Below are 26,247 nucleotides of genomic sequence, written 5' to 3' on the forward strand. Positions count from 1 at the left end.
TGTCTTTCTGCAGTGCAGAATGGAGAACACTGTAACTCATAGAAGATTAAGCCGGTCATATTGTAAGGCCGTAAGTATACATATAGCTTGAAGAGAAGTTGATCCAAGGCATAGAGCTTTCAAGACCAAGCACAGCTGTAATCAGCTGCTAACAAGAATCACAGAAAGGAAACTAGTGACTAACCCCAAATACTGCAGGGAGAAAGGACGTAAAAATCTCACTGACAATTCAAGATGGCTTACTGCAATAGACTCCTCAATACTGTGAAATGATGCATGGAGAAGAGGATTATCTCGTCCTGTAAAAAAAATCAAGACTCTGCCTTTATCAGTATATACATAAAACCCCAATAAGAAGTAATGGAAACTTGATTCTGGCGAACATTTGCTTAAATGACACCCAAATAGATCTCAAGAAGGCAACATGAAATGCATTTTGACACTCATCTCTAGTACCTACAGAATGGAAAGTCATCAAACTCTGGCATCTCAAGCCACTAACTGAATAAAAATCACCTTTCTGTGTGACCATGTCAAAAATTCAGAGATGGAGGTCAGCTCACAATGCAGTGGGTTAGACACCAGAAATAATCTCCAGTATCAAGCCCCCAAGGAGCGGCAGTGGACAATAAACTGTAGGCAAAGTGGGCCTGATAGTCTGAATATCAGTGGGGAATAATTCCCTGGTCTGGGGATTTGTCAGCGCAAAAGCTTTTCTGTAGTTGTTGTAATGCTTAGAATTAGTGGGGGTTCTTGTTTTTCTAATTGGATTTCTGAAGGTACAGAATAGAGTATTTCCTGATTTCAGATACTTTTCTCTTTTGTGATTTACTTTCACGAATTTGCAGTGTTCTGATGACTGCCTAAGTTCCAATTCCAAACTACAATACTACAAAGTATTATTATCTAAAACAAATACATAAATAAATGTACAGTAAGGGGATGGCAAATAAACAGTGCAGCGACTTTAGTGCTGCAAATAAGAGAACAGAGAAAAGCAAAAATAGCACAATAAAAAGAGCTTAGTGGCCACACAGGAAAGACTGGGCTGAAGTTGAAGGGGTAATGAGATGGGCATACTGTAGCTTTCTCCCAGTAAACACTTGTGGGACTCTTAACTCAACACCAGGATTATTAATCGCCTATGCCTAGACTGTACTTGGAGGTGCAGAGGCATCTTGCATTGAGTGTTCATTGGCAGGGTGTGCAGAGAGGCTGAGACATTTGGATAATACTGCTCTGCATCAGTGCATGAGAATGATGTGGTGTAATCGTCATTACGTTTCCGTTAATGCTCTGGTAATACAGATCTGAGAGCAGACCACAAAACATGCTTCAAGGCAGGCCTGAAGCAAAAATCGAAGAAGAATACAGAACATACAGTGACATACGCTTAAAAATCGTGTGGGCGACTTTTATTTGCTGCTAGACCCTCTTATGAATAAAGACAGACTGGATTGGCTGGCAAGAGGGTGGGGGTGTGTAAAGTAAATATAAAGGCCAGAGGAAGGGAAGGCAGTATGCAAGAAAGGGAGCAGCACGGAGGGTGGAGTGAAGCACATGAAAGAGAGAACAAGTCCATCACAGTTCTCTCAAGTAAAAAAAAGTTAATGAGAGTACTAATTGGCATATTTTAGAACATCACAGGAAGCACTGCTATTTTAACTTTGACATGAATGACAAGATAGGAATTGATATCAGTTTATCGATAAAAATCAAATTGAATGTAAAATTAAAAGAATAACACAAAAACGAGACTAAGGAAGACGAATGGTTGACAACATCTGTGGAGCAGTAGGAATAAGTGTTCAAAGCGGCTACTCCCCTTAAAGAAAGAACACTGTAGGAGGACTCCCCAAACATGGTGTTGCTTCCAGAAACTTCTGCAGCTCCCAGGATTTGCTTTGCAGAAAGCAGAGGTCTGAAAAGAGGTATATTTAGACCAGGTTCCACTCTTCCCAGGTAGTGTGGCAAATGCCTTGAGTGAGACAGAGCTCAAACTAACCTCCAAATGTTTGAGTCTCACCCACAACGCACAAGACTGGATGTCTTTGACATCAGAAATATACCTTTTGCACATTTGGAATCTTTTTAATTCCCATTAAAAGAATGAGTTTTGAGCTTCCCCAGCAACCATGAATCTGCTATACATCACTTTATAGCTCCTCACAGATTTCTGACCCCTGATCCAGGCAGACTGAGGAGAAGAAAGAACAGCATGGAGGAGAGTGGAGGGATTGGGAGTGCAGTAACGGTGAGAGGAGAAAGAGGAGACAAGGTGGACAGATGGAGAGAGTGGCATGCTGTGCGGCGAGACTGAAGGGAGAGAGAACAGAACTAGTGTGGCAGGAAGGAGAGCAAAGACTGGCAGGGAGAGAGGTGAGGCAGAAGGGAGAGAGAACAGACTAACGCTGGCAGAATAAGAGAGGAGAGATGTGAGACTGAAGAGAAGCTGACGGTAGAGAACTGACCAAGAGTGGCAAGACTGGCAGAGAGAGCGTAGACTTGGAGGAGAGGCGCTGAGAGGGAGAGCTGAAGGGGGAAAGAACATAACAAGGGTGGAAGGGGTGAGTGCTTAGACTGACAGAGAGAGAGAGGGTTAAAAACGAGAGGCAGAAGGAAGAGAGAAAAAAATGAAGGGGACGGGGAGGAGGGCAGAAGAACCAGCAGAAACAGTGTTGAAACTGAGAAAAAGAGAACAGAAGCAGGGTGGCAGAGAGGAGAGCGGACATCTGAAGGGGCGTGGGGAGTGGGGGGACTGAGGGGAGAGAGAAGAGAATGAGGGTGACAAGGATAGAGACATGCATGGAGAGCAGCAACACTGGGGAGAAAGAGAACAGACCGGCGGTGACAGATGAGAGCAGAGAGACTGCCGGGGAGCAAGGCAACACTGAGGGGAGAAAGAGATCATTATACATGGGCTGATTCGAGGGAAACATGGAAAAACTTGAGGGCAAAACAGACAGACTGCGGTAAAAGGGCAGGCTAAGGATCAGAAACGGCAGACTTAGGGGAAAGCAGCCAAAGAAGGGAGGCTAGAAAGCAAGCAGACTCAGGGATAAGTGGAAAGACAAACAGTGAAAACAAGCAACTTTAGGGACAGCAAACATACAGGAAAATTAGAAGCATGAGGTGCAAGTAGTAAGACAAGGGGAAAACTAGAGGACCAAGCGCGCACGGCTCGTGCTGAAAGCAAAAAAAAACAAGCTTGCGCCTCGTGCTCAAAGTTTTTAAAAAAAAAGGTGGGTAGGCTGCAGCAGTAGGCGCGCACAGGCTTGGCAGAGCAAGCTTCACTTTTTCAAGCATTGCACTCGTGCTTGTTGCGTGCCGCTGCGCACTCCCGCAAGGTGTATGCCACCACAAGCACAAGTGCAGTGCTTGAAAAAGAGCTGAATGACGGCAAAAGGTCTCCTATGTAGCGCATGCACGCTGTGTAGGCGAGACCTAAAAAACATGCTCAGTTTGACCCAGGAAAAATGTAAAGGAAAGCAAAGATCCTTAAGCAAAAACTATTCTGAATGTAAACAGCCATGCACAGAAATCAAACTTAGCGAATAACTAACTTGCTGTGTTGCAAGTATGTCATCTGAATATTTAGTGTCTCTGCGCCGTGAACGCCGTTGTTTCTGTAAACCATGAAGTGGATACCCAAAGTGAGCATGCCGTGCATGAACCTATTGGTAGTGCACACCACAGGTGAAACCAATCTTATCACGTGACAAGAAAACCCAGTCCAAAAGATAGACATGAAAGAAATTCACATATATACAATGCATGTGCAATTCCGTTCCAACAGCAGTTAACTGAACATGAATTCTGACCTCTCGACACAAACTATCTTCTTCCAAACATAAATCAGCATTATTAAAATGTGCAGCAGTACTAAAAATAAAACGTACCAAAATAAACAACATGAACTTAAAATGATTATTAAAACATAAATGTGACAAAACATCAATCCTGTACTAACGGTGTTTCATATATTTTGATGATGTAATAAGTCTCTCTCCGAAAATCCCATGAACCTTCCAAGTTATATTTTCCAGGTGGTTGTTTGTCTTGTAGTCATGTCCTCTATTTGGCTGCAAACAATCTGCGAGGGACAGTAATGCACCCTGGCAAAAGTAAGTGTTGGAATGCACTCCAAGTTACTTCAGACATTCCTGAAGAAACCACAAGCAGCTCCTGGCTGGTTTTGGCCTTGTATTTTTACCAATGTTCTCCTTATGCAGAGTTTTTCCTTTTACACTGATGATAGCAACGTGTGCCACATGCTTGGTCTTGGAATAATAGGAGACCAGCACTTTCGCAGTAGAAAGAGAGGAAAGTGTGGGAAATACTATAATTTCTGTTTATTTGCGGGCGCAAGGGATATCAGTTGAGTAATAGTGCATTGTTTAAGTCTCATATTGATTTGCTCAAGCATTCATTGCCTCTAAATTTGTAATGTTTGCTAGATCATTCTCTCTAAATCATATCTGTATTTGTTTGATTCAGTACCTGAAGTTGGAAATAGCAATTGGTCTGCATCTTTTATTTACTTTTCGCATGCTGGCTTTGGAGCTACCTTATTTATTTTAATGAACCTCAGATTCTTTATGGTACGTATCTTTTCACAAGGGTATCAAATCATCAATGTGTCTTTCTCTTCCACTTTAAATAAATTCTCAATGGTTTAAAACTGATTAGGCATACACTGCTTTCTCTTTTTAGAGTTTTCGGTCCAAAGCATGATTTATACTTTACCGCTCAGACTGTCAGTAACCGGAAAACAGATCTGCTTTGTTTTCATCTTATACAAAACAGTATCAGGTTAATGTGTCTGTGCTCGGGAAATTGTTTTCTTATTCTTTTCTGTTTTTGGAACAGGTATGTCATTACTGACATTCTTGGAAAGGAAGACGGGCTTGGAGTGGAAAATCTACGGGGGTCCGGTACAATTGCTGGGGAGTCCTCTCTCGCCTATGAGGAAATTATTACCATCAGCATGGTAGGCTTGCTCTACTTTATAAATGTATCAAGATGTCCTCTTTCTGACTAAATACTTGTTTTTAAAACTATTAAATGCAAAGCCATTATAGTGAAATTGATTGCAGATACATTGTTGTAAGAAAGGTCTATTTTTAGTACAGTGCAGCCAAATATTTCTTGGCCTTGTATTAGCAATGTTGAAAATGTGTAAGCCAAAGAGAAAAAGGAAGTATTTGGCTACTTTTGCTTCTGATGGATTTTAGTTGGAAGGGGTGGCCACACGTCGTGACAGGAGCTACGTAGTGGTGCATTGACTGAACTAGAAGAACCTGATCCAATGTAAAAGTTTCAACTTCCCTCCGTTTTCCATAAGCAAATGATGAAAATGTTACTCAATTAAAAATGTTTACATATAAATGTTTTGTAATCATCATAGTATATACAGACACCTACTATATTATGTCTGCTAAAAACTGCTTCTTTACTGTTGTATATTGTACTTCCCCATATTTTTCAGTTTTTGACACCATTACTAGTTTGGGTAGTGGTTCCTGTCCTGTTTTTAATGTTCTTGGTTTGATCAACTTGGGATGGGGGCATTTTTGTGTTGCATTATTGTGTATGTGGTCTCATTCTGAAAAAGACTATGCATGTCAACTCAAAACTGATTTGTTCTATGATATTTTCCAAATAATTTAAAATAACTGAAAAAATATATATTTTTTCACCTTTAATAAAATATACTTTTATAAAGCATCTTTGATTTTCTAGTAACTTAGTATTATTGTGGGTTCTGCAGCAAACCTCTGTTTTTTTCCCACTCTTAGGATATTTTCTTGTCATTTGCTTATTTAGAGATGCAACACGCTCACTTTGTATCGTAGAAGGTGACATGTATTCCCTTCTTGTGTAGGGTTTGATAGATTATCGGATTTTATTAAGAAACCCAAAAACTTGTTAGTGTGGACCTTACAATATGTGTCTCCTGGGCAGAGATCTAAATTACTTAATCTCCAATGTGGGTTAGCCAAGTATCAAACTATACATAATATATAGTTTGATACCACCTTGTTTGACAAGACTATGGCCAAGGCAATGAAAGGCATGACCGGTCCGATAGAGCGCTTTCAATTGTGTTCACTATTGGACAGGAAGCCAGTGAAGGGACGTAAGGTTTGATAATACATGATTAAATTGCTCAAGTACGCAACGTAAATGACCATCAGTTAAACAATTGTTCTGGTCTGAAGGCCATGTTAAACCTCTCTTTAGTTAATGTGAAAGTAGAGATAGAGTAGTTTTAATATCTTTAATCATATGTTGTAGAAACAACTCCTTGGCACTGATCTAGTTCGAGAGTTAAGCTTGAAGGACCATCAGTCCCAGATTTTTCGTAACAAGCGTTGGTTGGTGCATGGTTTTATATTGGCAGGCCAAAGTTTGGTATCATGATTAGTCATTGAATTAGTAGAAAAAGCTCAGATTTTGTTTGGTTTAATGCTAGAAAGTTTGCCAACACTACTGAGGCATTGTCCCTAATACTTGATGTATGATCGCCAGTGATGCTCTGTCATTGCTAAAAGGATTTTCTGTGCATCTGCTTACATAGAAACTCTAATTTTATGTACCCTGAGGAGAGCCGCCTGGGGTTGTAAGTAATAGTTAAACGAAAGTGGTGCAATTGCAGAAGCCTGTGGAATGGCATGTTTTACTTTCTTGGCTGATGTTTTAAGAGGTAGAAGGCCAAATAACTGTTGATGGGTAGAAGGTAACAACTCTGTCCAATACAAACCATGCTGTTTATGCTGTACTCCATGAGGCACTAGAAAGGAGTAGAAGATCAATAATAGTGTTGAAGACAGCAGACAAGTACAACAGTATTGCCACCTATGAAGGTTGCTCTTGATAATTAGTTTCACCACTGTCCTTAGTGCTCATAGCTTGCCGGAAGTCTCCCTGGTTAAAGCAAAGATTGTCCGCGCCTAAAGCTTGGCCATAACTGCCACCTCCAGTACCTTGTAGAGGGAAGTAAGATAGATTGATAAATACATACATTTTATTGTTACTAGTTATTAAAAACTGTCACAATGTAACAAACTGTAGAATAATTAGACTTTGTAAAACCGACAGATAAAAAGTATGACAAATGACTCATAAAAGAAAAGGCATGTCAATAGTGGATTAGAAAATAATGACCAATCCACTGTACCCATTGGCCCTCCTTAGGAGTGCCTGGACAGACGACCTGGGCAACATGGAGGATGATGATCGGGTGGAGGCGCTGCAGAGTCCTTGAGAAATAGCAATTAGGGCGAGACTTAGGCTGGTACAACTAATGGTCATGCACCGCTCATATTACCCCCGCATGCTGCTGCAGAAGTTGGGCAAAATACAGTCACCGCAATGTGCAAGAGGCTGTCAGCAGAGGGGATCCTAATTCCATAGTCTGTGGGAGTGCCCAGTCGGTTCATTCTGGCCAGGGGTGACTCCAGTGATGTCGAGGATGTTGGGAGTGAGGATGCCCATGGACGCCAGGTTGCTCCTACTGATGATCAAGGGAGATGAAGACTGGCCTGACATAATAGACTCTGGCGTGGCGAAACGCAATATAGAGCAACGGTGGGGTGCGTCCCTCCCCCATCAGTGGTAGACTGGGATGCCGATCGGGACTGGTGCCAGCGAGCAGAAAAGTTCAAATATGAAATGGGAAAAAATATGGTCTCCCTGGAGGATATACAGGGCATGTGAGGGGGACTGAAATTCTTTCCAGGGGATCCTCATCAATAGTCATAAGCATTAGAATATTCCCGCCCATGCGCGGGACCCCGGAAACACTGTATTATATGTGCCCCACATATATATACTCATATATATATAAATACACATATATATATATATATATATATATATAAAAACATGCAATAGCAGCCAAATAACATCAGAGCTGAAATATGCCGTGAAGAATTTCCACCACACACGACTAATAAGCATTAGAAACATGAGAAACAACACCAAAGATTGTTTAGAAATGGTTTTAATGCTCAGAAAGCAGTAGAAATTCTCATAACTCACTGAAAGCATAGAAAGCTCCCAGGCTGCATTGCAATCACACAGTCTAAAAAGACTGAAAAGCTAACCATAGCTGTATACAAAAAAACTAACACCGTGCCTTTTAGGCACCCCTGACCCCCTGTATCCCATCATGCCTCAGGGGTGACAGTTAGGTCAGTTGTTCTTTCCGGCTCCTTCAGGAAGGATCCTGGTTACACGGCTCCACTAATTTCTGTTTTCTGACAGAAAATTACTTCACTTTAAACAACTTTTTTACTTACTTTTACATTTTACAACTAGTCAAGTACGGAACTGCCTTTTTAAGTCAGTTCAGCTGAAAATGCCTTCACTTTTTGACAAGTGTCCTTCTTGTGGTAACAAGAAAGCAAAATCAGACAACCGCGACGTTTGTATCCTGTGTCTGCCTGAAGAACATGATCCAGACACCTGTCCTCACTGCGAGCACCTGTCAGGAAGAACTCTCAAAGACAGAGAGAGAATTCGCATCTATGGCCTGGCTCATAGGTCATCCAGAGTAAGGTCTCCGGGGAAGAAGGGTTCCAAGAAGACTAAAACATCTTCAAAAGACAGGTCTTCCATCCCTTCAGCTTCAGCGTCAGGCTTGGCGTTGAGGAAAGAACCACTGGTGGATCGTTTGTCTTCAAAAATACCGTCGACGGCGGGCTCGCCGTCGAAAAGAACAGGTACTTCGACGGCGTCGAAGGATCCAATTCCGTCGACGAGATCCCCTCCGCCGTCGTCAACCGGGCGACCATCGGCGTCGAGAGATATGTCTCCGCCGCCGTCAACCGGGCGACAGTCGGCGTCGAGATCAAAGGCCCCTCCGCCGTCGTCAACCAGGCGACGATCGGCGTCGAGGGAGGTCACTCCTCTGCCGTCGGCATCCAGGCGTCGACCGGCGTCGAGAAGTGTGACCCCTCCGCCATCGTCTAAGAAACGACGTTCGGCGTCGAGGACCAAGACCCCTCCGCCGTCGACAGAAACACGTCGATCGGCGTCGAGGAAGCAGTCTCCGTCAGTGTCTCGTCAACGCTTGGTGTCAAGGGTGTTCAATACCCCTCCACCGTCGTCGCACAGACGCTCGACGTCGAGGCAGAAGGCTCCGTCGACGGCTGGACATCGCCGTTTGACGTCGAGAGAGAGGGCTCCGTCGACGGCCGGTCATCGCCGTTCGACGTCGAGACAGAAGGCTCCGTCGACGGCTGCTCATCGCCGTTCGGCATCGAGAGAGAATACTCCGTCGACCGTTGGTCATCGCCGCGCGACGTCGAGAGACCATAGATCCTCACATCAATCACCGTCGAGGCATTCGAAGTCGAGATTGTTGGACCCGCCGACCCCCCCAAAGGTGTTCGGCGGCGAGAGAAGAACGCTCGACGTCGAGACATTCAGAAAGAGCTCGATCGTCATCAAACTTTGTGATCATGGTAACGGAGTCAGCTTCTCGTCATTCCACTTCACAGTCGTCTGGTTCCTCAACAACATCTTCAATGTCCAGAAGTCCTGTGCGCAGAACTCCTATGCGTCAGCCAGATCCTTTGGCTGCGCAAGTCAGGCTGTCACCTAGATGGTACAAGTCTTTGGACCATTGGCGAGATTCGGGGGCTGCCAAACGTATGCAAGAATATGTCAGCCCACAACACAGGTCTCCTCTTCAGAATCTGGTAGAGGAGATGGACAAGCGTAGTCCTCCCAGGCGCAAATCACCTGTGAGAACACCAACCAGATCTCCCAGAAGATCCTGATCTCCCAGAAGAGAAAAGCCGGTCAGGGCTCGTTCAGAAGATCGGGTCAGATCTCGCTCTCCTAGAAAGGGTGAGCATTCAAAAAGATTGCGTGAGAGGAGGCACAGTGCTCACCGTAGACGTCGATGAACTCCGTCTACTTCATCTACGTCTTCTACCAGGTCTTCCAAGAGGGATTACTCCCCTACGTTGATGGACAGTCCTACGTCTAGATCCTCCCCAGTGGATGACATTGGCACTTATCTGGATGTCCTTCAAAGAGGTGCTCATAAGCTGAGCATTGAAATGTCTGTCCCTCCAGGTTACAACGACAGTAATTTTTGAGACTTTACACAAAAAAGCTATCTCTCGTCCACTGCTGCCTTTAGTCCTGGGGATTATGGATCCTACAAAGAGGTTTTCCTAACTCCAGCGGCTATCAGAGCGGTGCCAGCCCGCATTCAGAAGAAATACAAATTGGCCTCTTCTGACCCGGTTTTTGTCAAATCTGACCCTCCAGCAGACTCTGTAATAGTGGCAGCGGCGAGGAAGACGCATGCAGTTGCCGGTTCCTCTTCAGTCCCACCAGACAAGGACAGCAAATCTCATGACTCCTGGGGTCGCAAGGTTTGCAATTCAGCTGCATCCATTCTGAAGGTTTCCAGTGCGGCTGCACTTCTGGGTCGATACGACAGAGCCTTATGGGACTCCATGGAAAGGTTCAAATCCAAACTGCCAAAGGAAGACCAGCAGGATTTTGAAGAGACTGTGACAGAAGGATGTCTGGTGGCGAATCAGATGATAAGCACAGCTGCGGATGGTGCAGTGCTTGCGGCGCATTCCTACTCTCATGGGGTTTGTGCCAGGAGGTCGGCTTGGTTGCGCCTTACAGGTCTGAAGCCGGATTCTCAGCATCGCATCCTTAATCTTCCCTTTTCGGGTTCCTCTCTCTTCGAGGATCATGCTGACAAAGAGATGACCCGTATGAAGACGGAACTAGATACAGTGAAAGCGGTGGGTTTGGAAAAGAAAAAAGAATTCAAGCGCCGCTTCAAGACCAACAGGGGGAGAGGGGCTCAACAGAGGGTTCAAACCCCTCAGTGGTCCCAAAGTAAGAACCAGGGTAAATCCCAGTTTCGAGGCAAAGCCAACAGAGGTAGAGGAGGTCACCAACAGTCCTCTAACACCACAAGAGGAGGAAAGGCCTGAGCAGTGGCTTCCTCTGGCGCCGTTGCCCACTCCAGTGGGAGGACGTGCTTCACAACACCTGGCAGAGTGGGTCAGCATCACAAAGGATCTGTGGGTGCTGAATATACAGCGCAATGGATACAGGCTACGTTTCCGTGCGCCTCTGAAGAGCATTCCTCCAAAGAACTCTTGCCCTCACCAGCTAAGCTTGCTCCGAAGAGAGGTGAAAGTTCTACTACAAAAAAGAGCTATGTAGGAAGTTCCTCCCTCTCAAAGAGGAAAGGGAGTCTACTCCAGATACTTTCTTGTCCCCAAAAAAGATCAGGAGGACAAGTTCAGACCAATACTCGATCTGCGTCTATTGAACAAAGTCATCGTCAAAGAAAAGTTCCGCATGTTAGCGCTTCACCAAATATGCCCACATCTTCAAGCCGGAGATTGGATGTGTTCGGTGGATCTGCAAGATGCGTACATTTATATCCCAATTGCTCAGCAACATCGCAAGTACTTGAGGTTTGTCGTAGGGAGCAAACACTACCAGTACAAGGTGCTACCCTTCGGTCTCAAGTCCGCACCACGAGTCTTCACCAAATGCATTACAGTGGTGGCGGTTTTTCTTCACAAGAAGGGACTCTTCATCTACCCATACCTGGACGACTGGCTCCTAAAAGGCCCATCTCCGGTACAGGTAACGCACGATCTACAACTTTGCCTGCACCAGTTGCACAGACTCGACTTCCATGTGAACCTGGAGAAGTCAGTCCAGCGGCCTACACAGTCCATCCACTACCTAGGCTCTGTTCTGGACACAAGATTGGGAAAAGCGTTTCCTCCGGAGGAAAGACTTTTTTCCATGAGTCAGAAATGTGGGATTCTGCTAGAGTATCGGCTTCCAACAGCCCAACAAGTAGCATCCCTGCTGGGTTCCATGGCGTCCTGCATTTTTCTCATCCCAAACGCCAGGCTGAAAATGCATCCTCTGCAGCAGGCTCTAGAGGACCAGTGGGACCAAGCGACAGGGCATTGGGAAGATCGTATCACTCTTTCCCAAGCGACGAAGGATGCCATCAAATGGTGGACTCGGAGAAGGAATGTGCTGGTGGGAGTACCGTTTCACCAACCTCTTCCATCCCAGTCTATAGTGACGGATGCATCTCTGCCAGGCTGGGGTGCGCACATGGGCCCGCTTCAAATTCAAGGCCAGTGGTCTGCGCAGGAGCAGACATACTACATCAACATGCTGGAACTCAGAGCAGTATTCCTGGCTCTCAAAGCTTTCTTTCCAGCGATCGAGTCCAACTCGGTACTAGTTCAGATGGACAATACGACCACCATGTTCTATCTGAACAAACAAGGAGGCACACGATCTCGCCCACTCCCTCGAGAGGCTCAGGCAATCTGGCATTGGCTTCTCTCTCGAGGCCTCACAGTAGTGGCAGTGCACCTTCCAGTCGAGTTGAACGTAAAAGCAGACGCACTCAGCAGGCACTTCGAAGATCAGCCAGACTGGGTGCTAAACGACGCAGTGGTAGAAGAGCTTTTTCGTTGCTGGGGTCATCCAACCATAGACTTGTTTGCAGACGACAAAAACGCCAAATGCCACGCCTTCGCGTCAAGGTTCCACCGGCCAGGAACGCAGGGGAATGCTCTCTTGATGGATTGGTCGGGAACATTCGCTTACGCGTTTCCTCCCCTGGCTCTGATTCTGAAGGTAGTGTCCAAGCTCCTCAGGTCGAACATGGAAATGATCCTAATAGCTCCGGATTGGCCACGGCAGTGGTGGTACCCGGACCTTCTACATCTGTCTGTGTGTCCACACAGACGACTTCCTTGCAGACCGGACCTGTTGAGCAAGATGAACGGGAGGATAATGCATCCCAACCTCCCATCAGTGAACCTAACAGCATGGCTCCTGAGGTCCTGCAATATGGACATTTGAACTTACCTCCCGAATGCATCAACATTTTACAGGAAGCTAAGAGGCCTTCCACAAGAGCGTCCTACGTGTTCAAGTGGAAAAGGTTCTTCATATGGTGTAGGGATCATCACTTAGATCCGACTAAAGGGCAGAGGAGGTCATCTTGCCCTACCTCCTTTCCCTGGCAACTGCTGATTGAAATATACTTCTATTAGGGTGCATTTGTCAGCCATAGTAGCATACAGAAAATCACCTGATCAGATTTCTTTCTTTCAGGTTCCAGTGGTCTTCCTCCAGGGATTGAAAAAAGTGTATCCCCCTGTACAAAACCCTTCTCCTCCATGGGAATTGAACCTGGTTCTATCCAGGGTAATGTCACCTCCTTTCGAGCCCATCCACAAGGCCTCCTTGCAACATCTCTCTTGGAAGGCAGCCTTTATGGTGGCGATTACCTCTTCGCACAGAGTAAGCGAGATACAAGCGCTCTGTGCGAAGGAACCATATACTGTTTTCCCCACAATAGAGTAGTCCCCTAAGGGCTCATCCATTTTTCTTGCCTAAAGGCATTTATGATTATCATATAAATCAGTCCATTTCCCTCCCTTTGTTTTTTCCAAATCCTACGACCCCAGCCGAGCAGTCACTTCACTCCTTAGATCTTAAGAGAGTGCTCAAGTTCTATTTGGAAAGGACTAAAGGGATTAGGAAAACAAATCAACTGTTTGTGAACTATGGTTCAATGAGGACAGGTTTTCCAGCGGCCAAGAGGTCCATCTCCAGATGGATTGTCTCTTGCATTAAATTGGCCTATCAGCTTGCAGGCAAGCCTTTGTTGGTGTCTGTAGGAAGGTGGATATCTGACTATGGTTGCCCCCAACTTTTTGCCTGGTGTTTTGCTGGTTTTTCGACTTAGTTGACCTGGGGCTCTGCTATTCAGGACCCCAGGCCCACTGCTCTCTCTGTAAAATGGATTCCATGTACTCTAGGTACCTATCTAATTGGATACTGAGTCTCTTATCAGCCCCTGTACAGTGTACCTTAGGTACCCAGGGCATAGGTGCACCCAGGGCCTACCAGGGGCCGCAGCATGTATTATGCCACCCCTGGCTGGCCATCCAAATCTGACACAACTGGCTGATCAATCAGCTGGGGCAAGGTGGTGTAATCACCCTTTGCTTTAGATATAGTATCCCTATATCTAACCCTAAAATGGACACATATCCTCCTATCAGTCACTCCTATGGCAGGCCTTATCAATCCTGAAGGCAGAGTGCTTGGAATTATGTGAGATGGTGCTCTAGCATGAGCTGAGCCTGTCTGCAGCTTTCAGAACCAAGTCCTTTAGCTGTTTCCATGATAACGCTATACCATATACTCTTAAGTGCATTATAATCCTCGCGGTTATTGCTTACTTTGGTATAGCATTATCAAAACATGTCGAGTAAGGTGTCATACGAATTGGAATACTACCCCCTCGCCAATTCTGGCGACGGGGGTAGCATTCCACCCTTCTAGAGGGACACGACATGTATGTAACTGTGAACACCGGTTAAAGTTAACTCGAGCCTCAGCATCACAAAATGGATGCTGCCACCACAGACACAAGTATGACCTCCTACTTCTGGGAGTCCTTCCAGCGAGGGAGGCTTGGACAAAGGGTTTCCTGCCTTGGGAGGTGCTAGCACCACCCCAGACAGGATTTTGTGTATTAGGTAGGACAGGACTGAAAGGAATGAGAAATGCCTGGGGCACACAAGGTGTCCCTGTGCATACACCGGTCTAAACCAGTTCCTGGGGCACCCCTGCCCCAGCTCTGGCGCAAGACCGGACAAAGGATAGGGGGTGTAACCACCCCCCTTCCTGGTCCCACCCAGAGGAGGGACCTAGTCGTAGTACAGCCCCCTTTAGCCGGATAAAGGTAGGAGCTGGTCCCATACCAGATTAGATTATCCTGAACAACTTTACAAGAAGAAACTCTGGACTTCGACGTTCTGCTCCACAGAAGACTGAAGAAATCTCCCTTGTGGGCAAGGAGTGTCCACCCTGCACAAGCAGGCACCATCAGCGTCCAGCGGCTTCCCTTTGTCGTCTTCCCTTGAGGATCCAGACTTCAGAGCCCGACGAGACCCGGATTCCCAGACCTCTCCGACCTCTACCTACATTTGCAGCACAGCTGCGATCCGTGGGTGCGACGAGACACGTGGGACCGGCCATCTTGAAAGAAGCAGCACTTCGCTCCAGCACGACTTCTGAGGTAACCTCGTCCATGTGCTTTGGGGACTGAAAAGCCCCGACCCCGAGCAGCTCCTGCACCGAAGACCAGCCCTCCAGCATCCACGAGATCTGCGTGGGGCCCTTCTGCCTGTTTGCTGCTCGACGCGTTGTCTGGTCACTTGCCGGCTGGCTAGTGACCTCCTAGACGACGAACTCCGAAATCTTCACTGCTGGTCTAGTTGCTCCAGACTGGACCTTGCTCCCTTCCAAAAGAGGAGCACCCCGGACCCTCCTGGTCCACTCCAGACGCCCTTTCCACTCACCGCGTGGGTTGCCTTTGCCAAGGCCTGTTGACTCCAAACCCGGATCCGACTCCGCCGACAGCAAGAGCCTGCGTGGGACAGCTCGTGCCTCCATCCTGTTCGTCGAAGACACCACCTGGTCCACGTGGCTGCAGAGACAAGCGTCCACCCTCACCTGATCGCGACGACGACGACATCTGGTTCCACTCCTGGTTCCACTCCAGTCACTGGCTAGTGACTTTGAACATTGTCCCCTCTGCTTTCAGGTTCTTCTCTTTACTGATCCACCCTTGGATCACACCGGACATCTTCCTCCTGATCGCCTGCAGCATCTTTTCTTCCAGGCCCCATAGACTTCAACGCCGGAACCCGACACGACTTGGCACCTATGCACCCGCAGCCTGTGGGTGAGGTAACACGAGCATTTGGGTGCTCAATGGTAGCTTGACTCTCCTAGTGTCCAGTTCCACAGTCGTTTTAGTTCTACCTAGTCAGGATTGTCCGTACTCACCTTTTTCTTGAACTGTACTGTCCATAGACACTGTTACGCATCTCGCGTGTGAGTTCACACTCTGCACACGCGTTCCGTGGGCCCCCTATTACCTACCTAGAGTTAGTGTAGCATGGTCCCAGCGATCCTACAGCCTCTGGACAGCTCCATTCCTTTTATCGACTTTCACATTCCACTTACTTAGTATATGGTTTGTCGTGCCCCTAGGGCACCATTGTAATTTGTGCAACTTAAACATATTTTTACTAAGAGATTGTCATGTGCTTAGCCCTCTGACCTCATAAAGAGTTCAGAGGTGTATGTTAGTTAATAAATATCTTGTTTATTTTCACAACAACCTGTGTGGTGTCCTTTCACTTGGTATTCAAGGGGTTATATGTAGTAAAACAGCTGGCTTCAAATGCCAAAAGAGTTTAGCCTAAGACTGCTTTGTCCATGCTACCATTAGGATAGCTGGTCTATAAGGTTGACTTACAACCAATCACCATAAGGGGTGTTTGGACTGATACAAGGTGATCACTAGAACTAGTGAGCATCATATATCAGGCCAACTTCTCACATTGGTGGCAGCGGTGGGATTTGAGCTTGCTTTTGTTTTTACCAAATATAATCTTGAGATATAATTTGAAAGATCACATAAGTTACCATAGGTACATATAACAAGCTTAGAAATACTCTGAGTTCCACTGAACCAGCTGTTGTAGTAGAAAGGGAGTAGCACACCCTGACTACAACTCTTAGCAAGGGATCAGTAGGAAAACCCATAGTGTAGGTAAGTGCACCACTTACACCTCACTAGAAAAGCATGTCTTTCACAGGAGAGAACACAGTGGCTCCCCTTGGTGATATTGACCCTCCACAAGTCATGTTAAGATATGCAGCCCTTAGCTTCCAGGAGATGAGACAATTGTGTACCTCCAGGAAGCTAAAACAGGGTTCAAACCCTACCCTTCCTTTCCTGATAGGTCTCCTAGAGACTTTTGATGCCAGAAGGGCTTCTAATATAGGCCCATCTGACCCTACAGAGGGAAACATACCCCCAGTAGAGGAGGACTCTAATCTCCCTGAAACTGAAGAAGTGGAGAAAGATGGAGACATACCTGATGGAGAGGTAAACCATGGTTATGGAGGAGTCAGCAGACTTACCAGGGCCAACTTAAGCATACATGAGAATGGAACTGGGGGAGCCCCAGGCCCATCCTCAGGCAGGCTTAACCTTGGGAATAGACGAGTTAGGTCTCACTCCAGAGGCTCTAACAGATCTATTCACACCCATGTCTCTCAGGCATCTTCTCAGAGAGGGATGACATCCCCTCAGAGAAGAGAGCATGAAGCTAAGATGAGGGAAGTCATTCTGAGGATTGAGAGGGAAGAACTTGCCCTTGCTGAAGAAAGACTTGCCTTTGCAAGAGAGCAGAAATTGAGTGGGGCAGACCCCACTGGTGGCAGCATTATCCCTAGAGATAAAGACAGGAGTTTTGATACTAGACACCTGAGTAAAATAGTGCTCCCCTTTAAGCAAGGGGATGACATCCACAAATGGATGACTGCTCTGGAGAGGGCCTGCACTGTCCAGTGCATCCCCCAGAGTCAGTGGGCAGCTATATTGTGGCTCTCCTTTGAAGGTAAAGGTAGAGATAAGCTCCTCACTACTAGAGCTGAGGATGCTAACAATTACCAAGTCCTGAAGAATACACTGATTTATGGGTTTGGCTTAACAACTGAGCAGTACAGGTTGCTGTTCAGAGACACCCAGAAAACTCAGTCTCAGGACATTCCACTTACTTAGTATATGGTTTGTCGTGCCCCTAGGGCACCATTGTAATTTGTGCAACTTAAACATATTTTTACCAAGAGATTGTCATGTGCTTAGCCCTCTGACCTCATAAAGAGTTCAGAGGTGTATGTTAGTTAATAAATATCTTCTTTGTTTTCATAACAACCTGTGTGGTGTCCTTTCACTTGGTATTCAAGGGGTTATATGTGGTAAAACAGCTGGCTTCATATGCCAAAAGAGTTTAGCCTAAGACTGCTTTGTCCATGCTACCATTAGGATAGCTGGTCTATAAGGTTGGCTTACAACCAATCACCATAAGGGTTGTTTGGACTGATACAAGGTGATCACTAGAACTAGTGAGCATCATATATCAGGCCAACTTCTCACAATGTCACCCAAACGCATTCCACTAGAGGGAAAGCCGCTACAGTAGCTTTCTTGCATGACATACCAATGTCAGAAATATGCAAGGCTGCAACCTGGAAATTGGTTCATACCTTTACGAGGCATTACTGTCTCGAATCTGATTCCAGGGCCGATACTCAAGGAGGGCAAGCCTCCTTGAGGAATCTGTTTGGGTAGTCTATAGCCTACTCAGACATGTTGATGAGATTACTGTCTTATCATTCCTTTGCCCGCAGGGAAGAGGAGAGGCTCACTATTCTATTCTAATGCTTATGACTATTGATGAGGATCCCCTGGAAGAGAAGGATTAGTTACTTACCTGTAATCCTAGTTCGCTTCCAGGGGTATCCTCATCAAAGTCATAAGCAACCCTCCCGCCTCCCCGAGCAAAGTATACTCTTTGATAAGGAGATATTATTAACCTCTTTGTTACTGGGTTTGTTTTCAGTCTCCGAAAAGAACAACTGACCTAACTGTCACCCTTGAGACATGATGGAATACAGGGGGTCAGGGGTGCCTTAAAGGCACGGTGTCAGTTTTTTTGTATACAGCTTTTCAGTCTTTTTAGACTGTGTGATTGCAATGCAGCCTGGGAGCTTTCTATGCTTTCAGTGAGTTATGAGAATTTATACTGCTTTCTGAGCATTAAAACAGTTTCTAAACAATCTTTGGTGTTGTTTCTCATGTTTCTAATGCTTATTAGTCATGTGTGGTGGAAATCCTTCACAGCATATTTCAGCTCTGATGGTATTTGGCTGCTATTGCATGTTTATTTATATATATATGTATTTATATATATATGAGTATATATATGTGGGGCACATATAATATAGTGTTTCCGGGGTCCCGCGCATGGGCGGGAATATTCTAATGCTTATGACTATTGATGAGGATACCCCTGGAAGAGAACTAGGATTACAGGTAAGTAACTAATCCATCTCAGCACCCACCTTTTCACCCTTTCCCATTAATGAGAAAGTCGATTCGGATGTGACCCCCATCGCTTACATGGTTGCACTATGAGGGAACGTACCTTATAAAAATCTCAGTGACAGTTGCTAGTCTACTCCACCATGGGGAAATATGTTGTTTTTACATAACTAATGACCTACATGTGAACGCTTTCAGTATTGTTATGTCTAATGAGCTGGTTTAATAAAAAGAGTTTAAAGAAAAAAAGAAGAAATGGAGATTTCCATAAAGTAGACAAAGTAGAATAATGAAGCATTGTAAAAACGACAAGTGAAAAATCTGACTTCAATAAAGTACCATAAGACAGAGTAGAATAATGAAACATTATAAAAACGACAAGTAAAAACAATAACAAGTGACTCGAAAAAAGACCAGTTTCTGTTAAGTGCCAGTGCTTCGATTATGAATACTTTAAAACCAATTCTAAAAGACAAAATAAGGTTCTTATGCTCTCCCACATTTAAAAAACAATAATGCTTAAGAATTTGATGGTGCGAGGACCAAAGGTTTTTGAGTTTGTTGAAGAAATGTCATATCATTTTGGGTTCAGACCGCTCAGGAAAGCAAGAACAGCAGTGTTGCAATCACTTGTGCAGAGATTGCGAAACAGTGGTTTTAGCAAGAAGTCTCTCAGATATTTTTAAACTTGGCAGACACATATCGTGTGCCAGAGTTCCCCTCGGGACGTTACATAGCCGACATTGTTAATCAAAGGACCCAGTTAGTTTTTCCGAATTTGTAGGCCTTTGAAGGGATGAGCCCACAATTCAGTCTCATTAACTCTCTCTTGATTAATATTTTTTTTTGTAGGAGGCTAGATATGCGGCTCTTCTTGGTTCTTGATATAGGGGGGTCACATAAATTAGTGTGAGCCTTTAGGGACAGTTCATAGATATTTGTGACCCTTGATTGGATCCTTGCCGATTTTACCAATAATTTTGCTCAAAGCTTTGCGGACAAGTTAGGAAGTGAAATAATAATCGGCGTCTCCAAGGCTTTCATTGTGTCCCTCAAATAACGTTCCCATGGTAGCGATTTATGAAGGATGCCTCGAAGGATCATTTCCTATAGTGACCCTCGGTCTGCTGTGCTCAACTTTCCGTAGTATCCCAGGAATTTTGCTTTTGATGTTAATACCTGTTTGCAAGAAGTTGTCCTAAAATCCTGTGGATCTACTGGATAAAATATCTTCTCAAGTGAAGTTAGTATGGCAAACTCAGGTCTCTGTATTCCATGCTGGTTGCTGGAGAGGCGTTAAACAGTGTCAGAAGCTCTGTATCATCCAAAGAAGTCATTAGAGGCTGCTCAGCTAGAGGGGAAGGTAATGCTGCAGAGAGATGCTCTTATAGATCTCTAACAGCAACTGAAAATAAGCACAGTTTTTTCCTCGTGTAAGATGTAAAGTTTGGAGGGAAATGGATATCCGACAGAGGTTTAGTAGACAGTGCATAAAATAGTCCTCCATTGTAATCTCAAATTTTCTTATTTCTATCTTACTGCAAAACAATTTAACAGATTTTCACAAAAGGATGGTGAAGGAGTAATTTAAGTTCCTACTTTATTTGGTGAGTTACGTTTGCTAATCACATTGAACAATTCTTTAGATATATTGGGGTTTGAGAAAACTCCATTGAACAGACCGGTATTAATCCAAAAGTTGTTTCCTCCATTCTACCTTATTCCACTTCCTTTTTTTTTCCAGTTGAGATGTTTTAAGGTTTGTGGCAGTCAGCTTTTTTTGTACTTAGTTGTGTTTCACACTGGGGGCTAGGAGATGGACTTCTCAGGATTCAGATTCATTAACCTCTACAAAAAAAGACTTGGTTGAAGATGTGGCCTAAACAGCAATTAATACAGATGCGTTTTGCTAGTGATCTGGTCTGTGCCCTCACATCCTGCATTCTCCTGCTCGCAGCTGTCACAAGTGATTCTGAAAATGAGTCACATGGCTTCTAAACTGTGAAACCATCTAAATTGGTGTGAAAAGTGCTGAACTGGCTTAGTGTATAGAACTCTAGGTAGGGGTGGACTGAGAGCATTAAGATGGCAGCGGAGATATTGACTTCAGGGATGGCGGGAACCTGATATGCCGGAGCTTCATACGGAGCCAGGAAGTGGCGATTTTCAAAATGTGGGAGGGAGATTGTATCCCACTATCAATTATCTAAAGTGGTTGGAGCACCTGAATCACTGTGACTGTTTGCGGCAACGACGTGATTTAACCCATTGAATGCTGTTGCTGCCGTCCAGCGATATAGGGAGGAAAGATCTGAGCCACCTGCCCTCGTGATCTCTTGGTGTGTGCCTGGCTCCCCCATCTATGCAAAAGCTATTGTGAGTGATATACCTCAGAGAAGCATTTTGAGGTGGGCTCCTTGCCAACCTACTCTCCCCAATGGGGAAGCTCATGCTGAGGGGGATCGCACTGACTAGTGCTACAGAGTAGGAGAAATGGCCCCCCAGGGGAGTATGAACAGAGGCCTCCAGTCACCACTCCTTCATAACAACCTGCTGCTGACTTCATGTATGGACACTCACAGTTCTTTTGATACATTAAATTGTGTCATGCAGTCTTCCTGAATGTAATGTGCAACACAAAAAGCCTGGATTATAACTCTCTAAAGGCCAAACTCACCATTTCCTACCTGCTTTCCTGGGGTAGAATATTGGCACTATATGAATCTCTTAATTAAGGGGAAAGCATTAAAAAGGTCTCCACTTTCTAAGGGACGACGAGTGGTTGTTTTCTTTGATTGCCCCCAGGCAGTCTGCAATGACAACTTGTTATTCTTTAGTGCAATTTAAATACCTACACAGAATTTACTTGACCCTACCAACATGTGTGGTGGATGCAGAGAAGCTCCAAACCATCCTGTCTCCAATGCATTACAAAGGTCGTGGAGTTTCTACATTTTAACCTAGTCATGCAGAATTGTCCGACTTTTTGGGGAGGGTTTCACACAAACAGTCATGAGTCACCGAATACACCTCACTTCAAACATAGTTCTAGTAAACCTGGTCAAGGATGAGGAATTGATGCATGATGAAAAAGTTCCTATGCATTTCTGTCTAGAAGTTGGGAAGAGAGACATTTCCCGAACTTGAGGAACCCTAATCAGCCCAGTATTTCCAGATGGAAACCCAGTATGCAAATATGCAGTGCACTGCAAAAGCCAATATACAAAGGAGCCAGAAACGTGACCATATATCAGTTAAATGGTGGGCATACAGAGATGAAGATATGATGTGACTATGAGAATATTAAATCCTGCTGTGTTGGACAGCCTAACGTTTATGTGGGGGGGGGGGATATGAACGTAGTGTGGATTACTTCATCTATAAGACTTGACCAATGATAATTGATGCGAAGAGTGGCCTGAACCCAGGATTGTCTTTTGGGGATGTTGCTGTTTTTGGTGATTTTGTTCTATTTTACTCTGTAGATACTTACAAATAAAGTACATAAAATAGGCATGGTTATGTTTATGAATATGACTGATAGTGTTGGATGGCAATTCTACTGACATGACGATACTCGGACATGCGGTACTCGGAAAGTGGTCCTGTAGTGAACATTCTGTGTCATTGCTCTAGAACCACTAGAAAAATGGCAGTAATTTTGAGCAACACACAGATTTGGTAATGCATAAAAAAATATACCATGGCGGCGTGGCCAACCAAGATGGCCTGGTGGACGTAATCCTCGAGGGTCTTCGCTACCAGCAACGATCCTTTGAATAACCAACGGATCTAAACCTTCTACATAATCTACATACCCTGCAATCACTCTCATCTCCAGAAATAAAACTTGTTTCTTTCCCATATAAGTCTGATGCGGCTACAGCAAGAGTAGATTACTGGTCAAATGCGATTCCACCAATAGTGTTAAAAGAAAGTGAAATGTTGCATACAAATGGATTTGACGTTATTGAAGTCCATCCTAAAATAACATCAGTGGTCTCCGTAAGCTCTACGGAGTTACATAGGGGACAATTACATCAATCACAAAGTCGGAGTTACATAGGGCACAACTACATCAATCACAAAGTAATCATCAGAAAGTCCATCCATGCTCTGCAACCGTAGATATATTAGCACTTTGTCTTGAAGATGGAGACAGGCAGATCTGGAACCATACCCCCCCTAATACTGTAAAATCACCTAAAAGTAATTCTTGGTCCTGGATCGCAAGCACTCTAGATGGTAATAGACAGGGAAGAGGATCCAAACTCTCTTTTTAGCGAGATTGTTGATATTGTTTCCTGGAATATGACAGGGTTTGAATCTTCAAAATTATCGAGTTTGTTCGAAACTTCTCCTGCAATTTCCTGCCTTCAAGAGACCGGGGTCTCAAATAAATTCGATCAAAAGGACTACTTTGTCTTCGAAATTCCAGCAGCAAAGGAAAGACGTGGCCATTCATAGGGTGGATTAGCAATTCTGTTATCAGAGAAAATCAAGTGGACTTGGAAATAATCCACTTACCCTGTAAAAATGTCCAGTGCATCAAGTAAAAAATTCCAAAGGAAAGTCCCTTCTGTGCAGATACACTATCCCTTGTTAAACATCTACGTTCCTCCCGACTTGGAATCCAATTCTCTACTGGTAAATGTCTTCGAGCTAGTTAAATCAACTAAAGAAACCGGTGATAATATGCAAATCCTTCTCATGGGGGACTTCAATGTGAAAATCTTTAATAGCATGATAACAGCATTCAGGAGAAAAGATCCTGTCAAATACGGTCCTTTTCAAATCCAATCTCCAGGGAGTCCATAAAAGGCAAGAAATGAGGAAAAATGCTATTAGAATTAGTTAACAGAATTAATGGAGTAATCCTTAACTTTAGAACAGAAGGTGATGTCCCAAAAAGTTTACAAGAATGGGAGTATTTGGCCCACCTATCTTAGATTATGTTATCTGCATCTATGATGTAGTTCAGAAATCTCAGTACCTGAGTACCCAGTTTACTCAAAGTAGCAACCATGCAATACTGAATTTAATTAGACCGCATTCTTAAGCTTCTCTGCCTTCAGGAAGAAATAAATCTCCACTCTACAGAAGAAATGGAAGTGTCTCAATAAGAGTAAAAAAAATTATGGACACAAATATATAAACATATACTTTCAGCCACTGATCGCGTCACTGAACAGGATGGACTGTAGAGTCTACAACTATGCAGACGACACACAAATCCTGATTCAGATTGAGGACACTGCTCAGGCTCATTTGAGAATGCAGAACATTCTCAAATTTATAATCAGCTGGATGTCGAACAACTCTTTAAAAATAAATCCAGATAAAACCGAAGTCCTGGCAATCACTACAGCTGCCAATCCATGGTGCGACCAGTTCAGGCCGGCTGAATTGGGGCCACTCCAAGCCCCAGCCCCAGCAGTTAAAAGTCTGGGCATCAAAATCGATGCCCGACTATCGATGACTCAGCAGGTATCATCTGTGGTCGGCGTCTGTGCGAGTCTGATCCGCTAGCTGAGGAAACTCTCCTCAGTTCTATCCTTTTCCACCATGAGGCTGGCGGTCTCCGCCTTAGTTCTGGCACGGCTGGACTACGGTAACTCTCTTTACTAGGGCCTCCCAAACAACCTTCTGGCCCGACTACAGGTCGTAATGAATGATGCGGCGAGACTCATTTTTAATAAACCCAGGCACACTCGGGCTACTCCCTTACTTCGCAGCTTACATTGGCTACCCATCGCCCAAAGAACTAAATTTAAAAGTCTCTGCATTGCTCATAAAGCGGTCTACGGCTCAGCCCCCAAATATATTAAAGATCGGCTCCCTAGGTATTTTCCCACTAGGTCTCTCCGGTCAGCTGAGGCATGTAACCTACTTTGCCCTCGGTACAACCTCACATCCAGTGGCCGCAGAGCCTTTTCTAGCACTGTCCCCCTGGACTGGAACCTTCTCCCGGTTGAACTCAGGAAGGAAACAAACCTATTGCTGTTCAGGAAAAAGCTGAAGACAGTGCTTTTTGCGGAGACATGGGGGCCTCTGTGATCCGCTTTTTTCGCCTACTAATGTTGTGTTTCCGCTGATAGCGCTTAGATACCCCTGGGTGATATAGCGCTTTACAAACTCATAATAACATAACATAACAAATAGGGTAGATCTGCAGGTGGCAGTTTCGCAAAAGTTAACTTGCTATTCTGGCGCTTAATCACCAAAGCAAATGGAAGCAGAAAATCTCTAAACGCATCTCCGGTTTCCCAAAACAAATGGGGAAAGTATCTTCTTGAGTTCTACAGAGCAAATCTGGATGAATTTTTTAATAGAGAATCATCTAATATGTTATAACAAAGTCGCATGTAGTCTACAACCTGTTTGTTGACTTTCCAACAGCCTTTGACAAGGTCGATAGACCTACCCTGTGTACGAAATTGGAGAAAATGGGAATCCCTGATGACTTAAGATTAATTGTAGCTTTGCATCCAAAAACATGGTGCAGAGTCCAGTTGGGAGGAGAGAAGAGCTTAACCGACAAGTTACCTACTTCGAATGGCCTGAAGCAGTGATGCCTGCTTGCTCCTATATTGTTCTCCTTCTTTGTAAGTGATCTACTGGAGTGCTTAGTAGTAGTTTTGTTAGATTCGGTGGTATAAGAAATAGGATATAGGCGCCTATAGGTAATGACACCAGATATTCTGACAAAAGCCTTACTCGTGGCGGTCCTCTAGGGTTAGAGAGACCACCTGCCTCCCTAGGTTTTGTGACAAAAGCAACAAGACATCATAAAATATAAACCCAAGCACACGTAAAATTCAACTGGTAATTTCGGATGTTATTAATATTTGAAACACAAAAATCAATCCGTATGTTCTCCTTTTTTCCCTTTTCCTTTTAATAGGTCTTCATGTTTCCATTAAGCGAACAGTTCCCAAGCCAACACGTGTTTTCGTCGCCTCAGTATGGTTGCACATGCGACTTGTTCACGGCTGAACAAATTCACTTTATTGATATTTTAAGTGCGGCGATACTTCCAAGCCACACTATTCCTGTGGCATGAGGGGAAATCCTATTCGGGACTGCTGGGCTAATTTCCAACAAAAACATCCATTTATCCGCAATGTAAGTATCCAAATTCTGTAGGGTCACAGATATATCCTCTAAACTTGTTCCATGCTCCCCATACCCTCTCCAACTTACGGAGACAACCACGATGGATAAAAACCACCTTT

The 26,247-nt window shown here is 44.7% G+C and overlaps 1 protein-coding gene across 2 annotated transcripts in view; it reads left to right on the forward strand.

Annotated features, from left to right (window-relative positions):
* Positions 1 to 26,247, forward strand: part of ACACB (acetyl-CoA carboxylase beta) — a 1,895,698-nt gene that overhangs the window by 1,103,837 nt on the left and 765,614 nt on the right. For both annotated transcript variants that reach the window (XM_086943101.1, XM_086943102.1), the window contains one exon: positions 4,870 to 4,990. In XM_086943101.1, the coding sequence (XP_086799227.1) occupies positions 4,870 to 4,990 (121 nt within the window). The remainder of the gene's footprint in view (positions 1 to 4,869; positions 4,991 to 26,247) is intronic.

This window comes from Lissotriton vulgaris, chromosome 11 (genome assembly GCF_964263255.1).
Source record: "Lissotriton vulgaris chromosome 11, aLisVul1.2, whole genome shotgun sequence".
NCBI lineage: Eukaryota > Metazoa > Chordata > Amphibia > Caudata > Salamandridae > Lissotriton > Lissotriton vulgaris.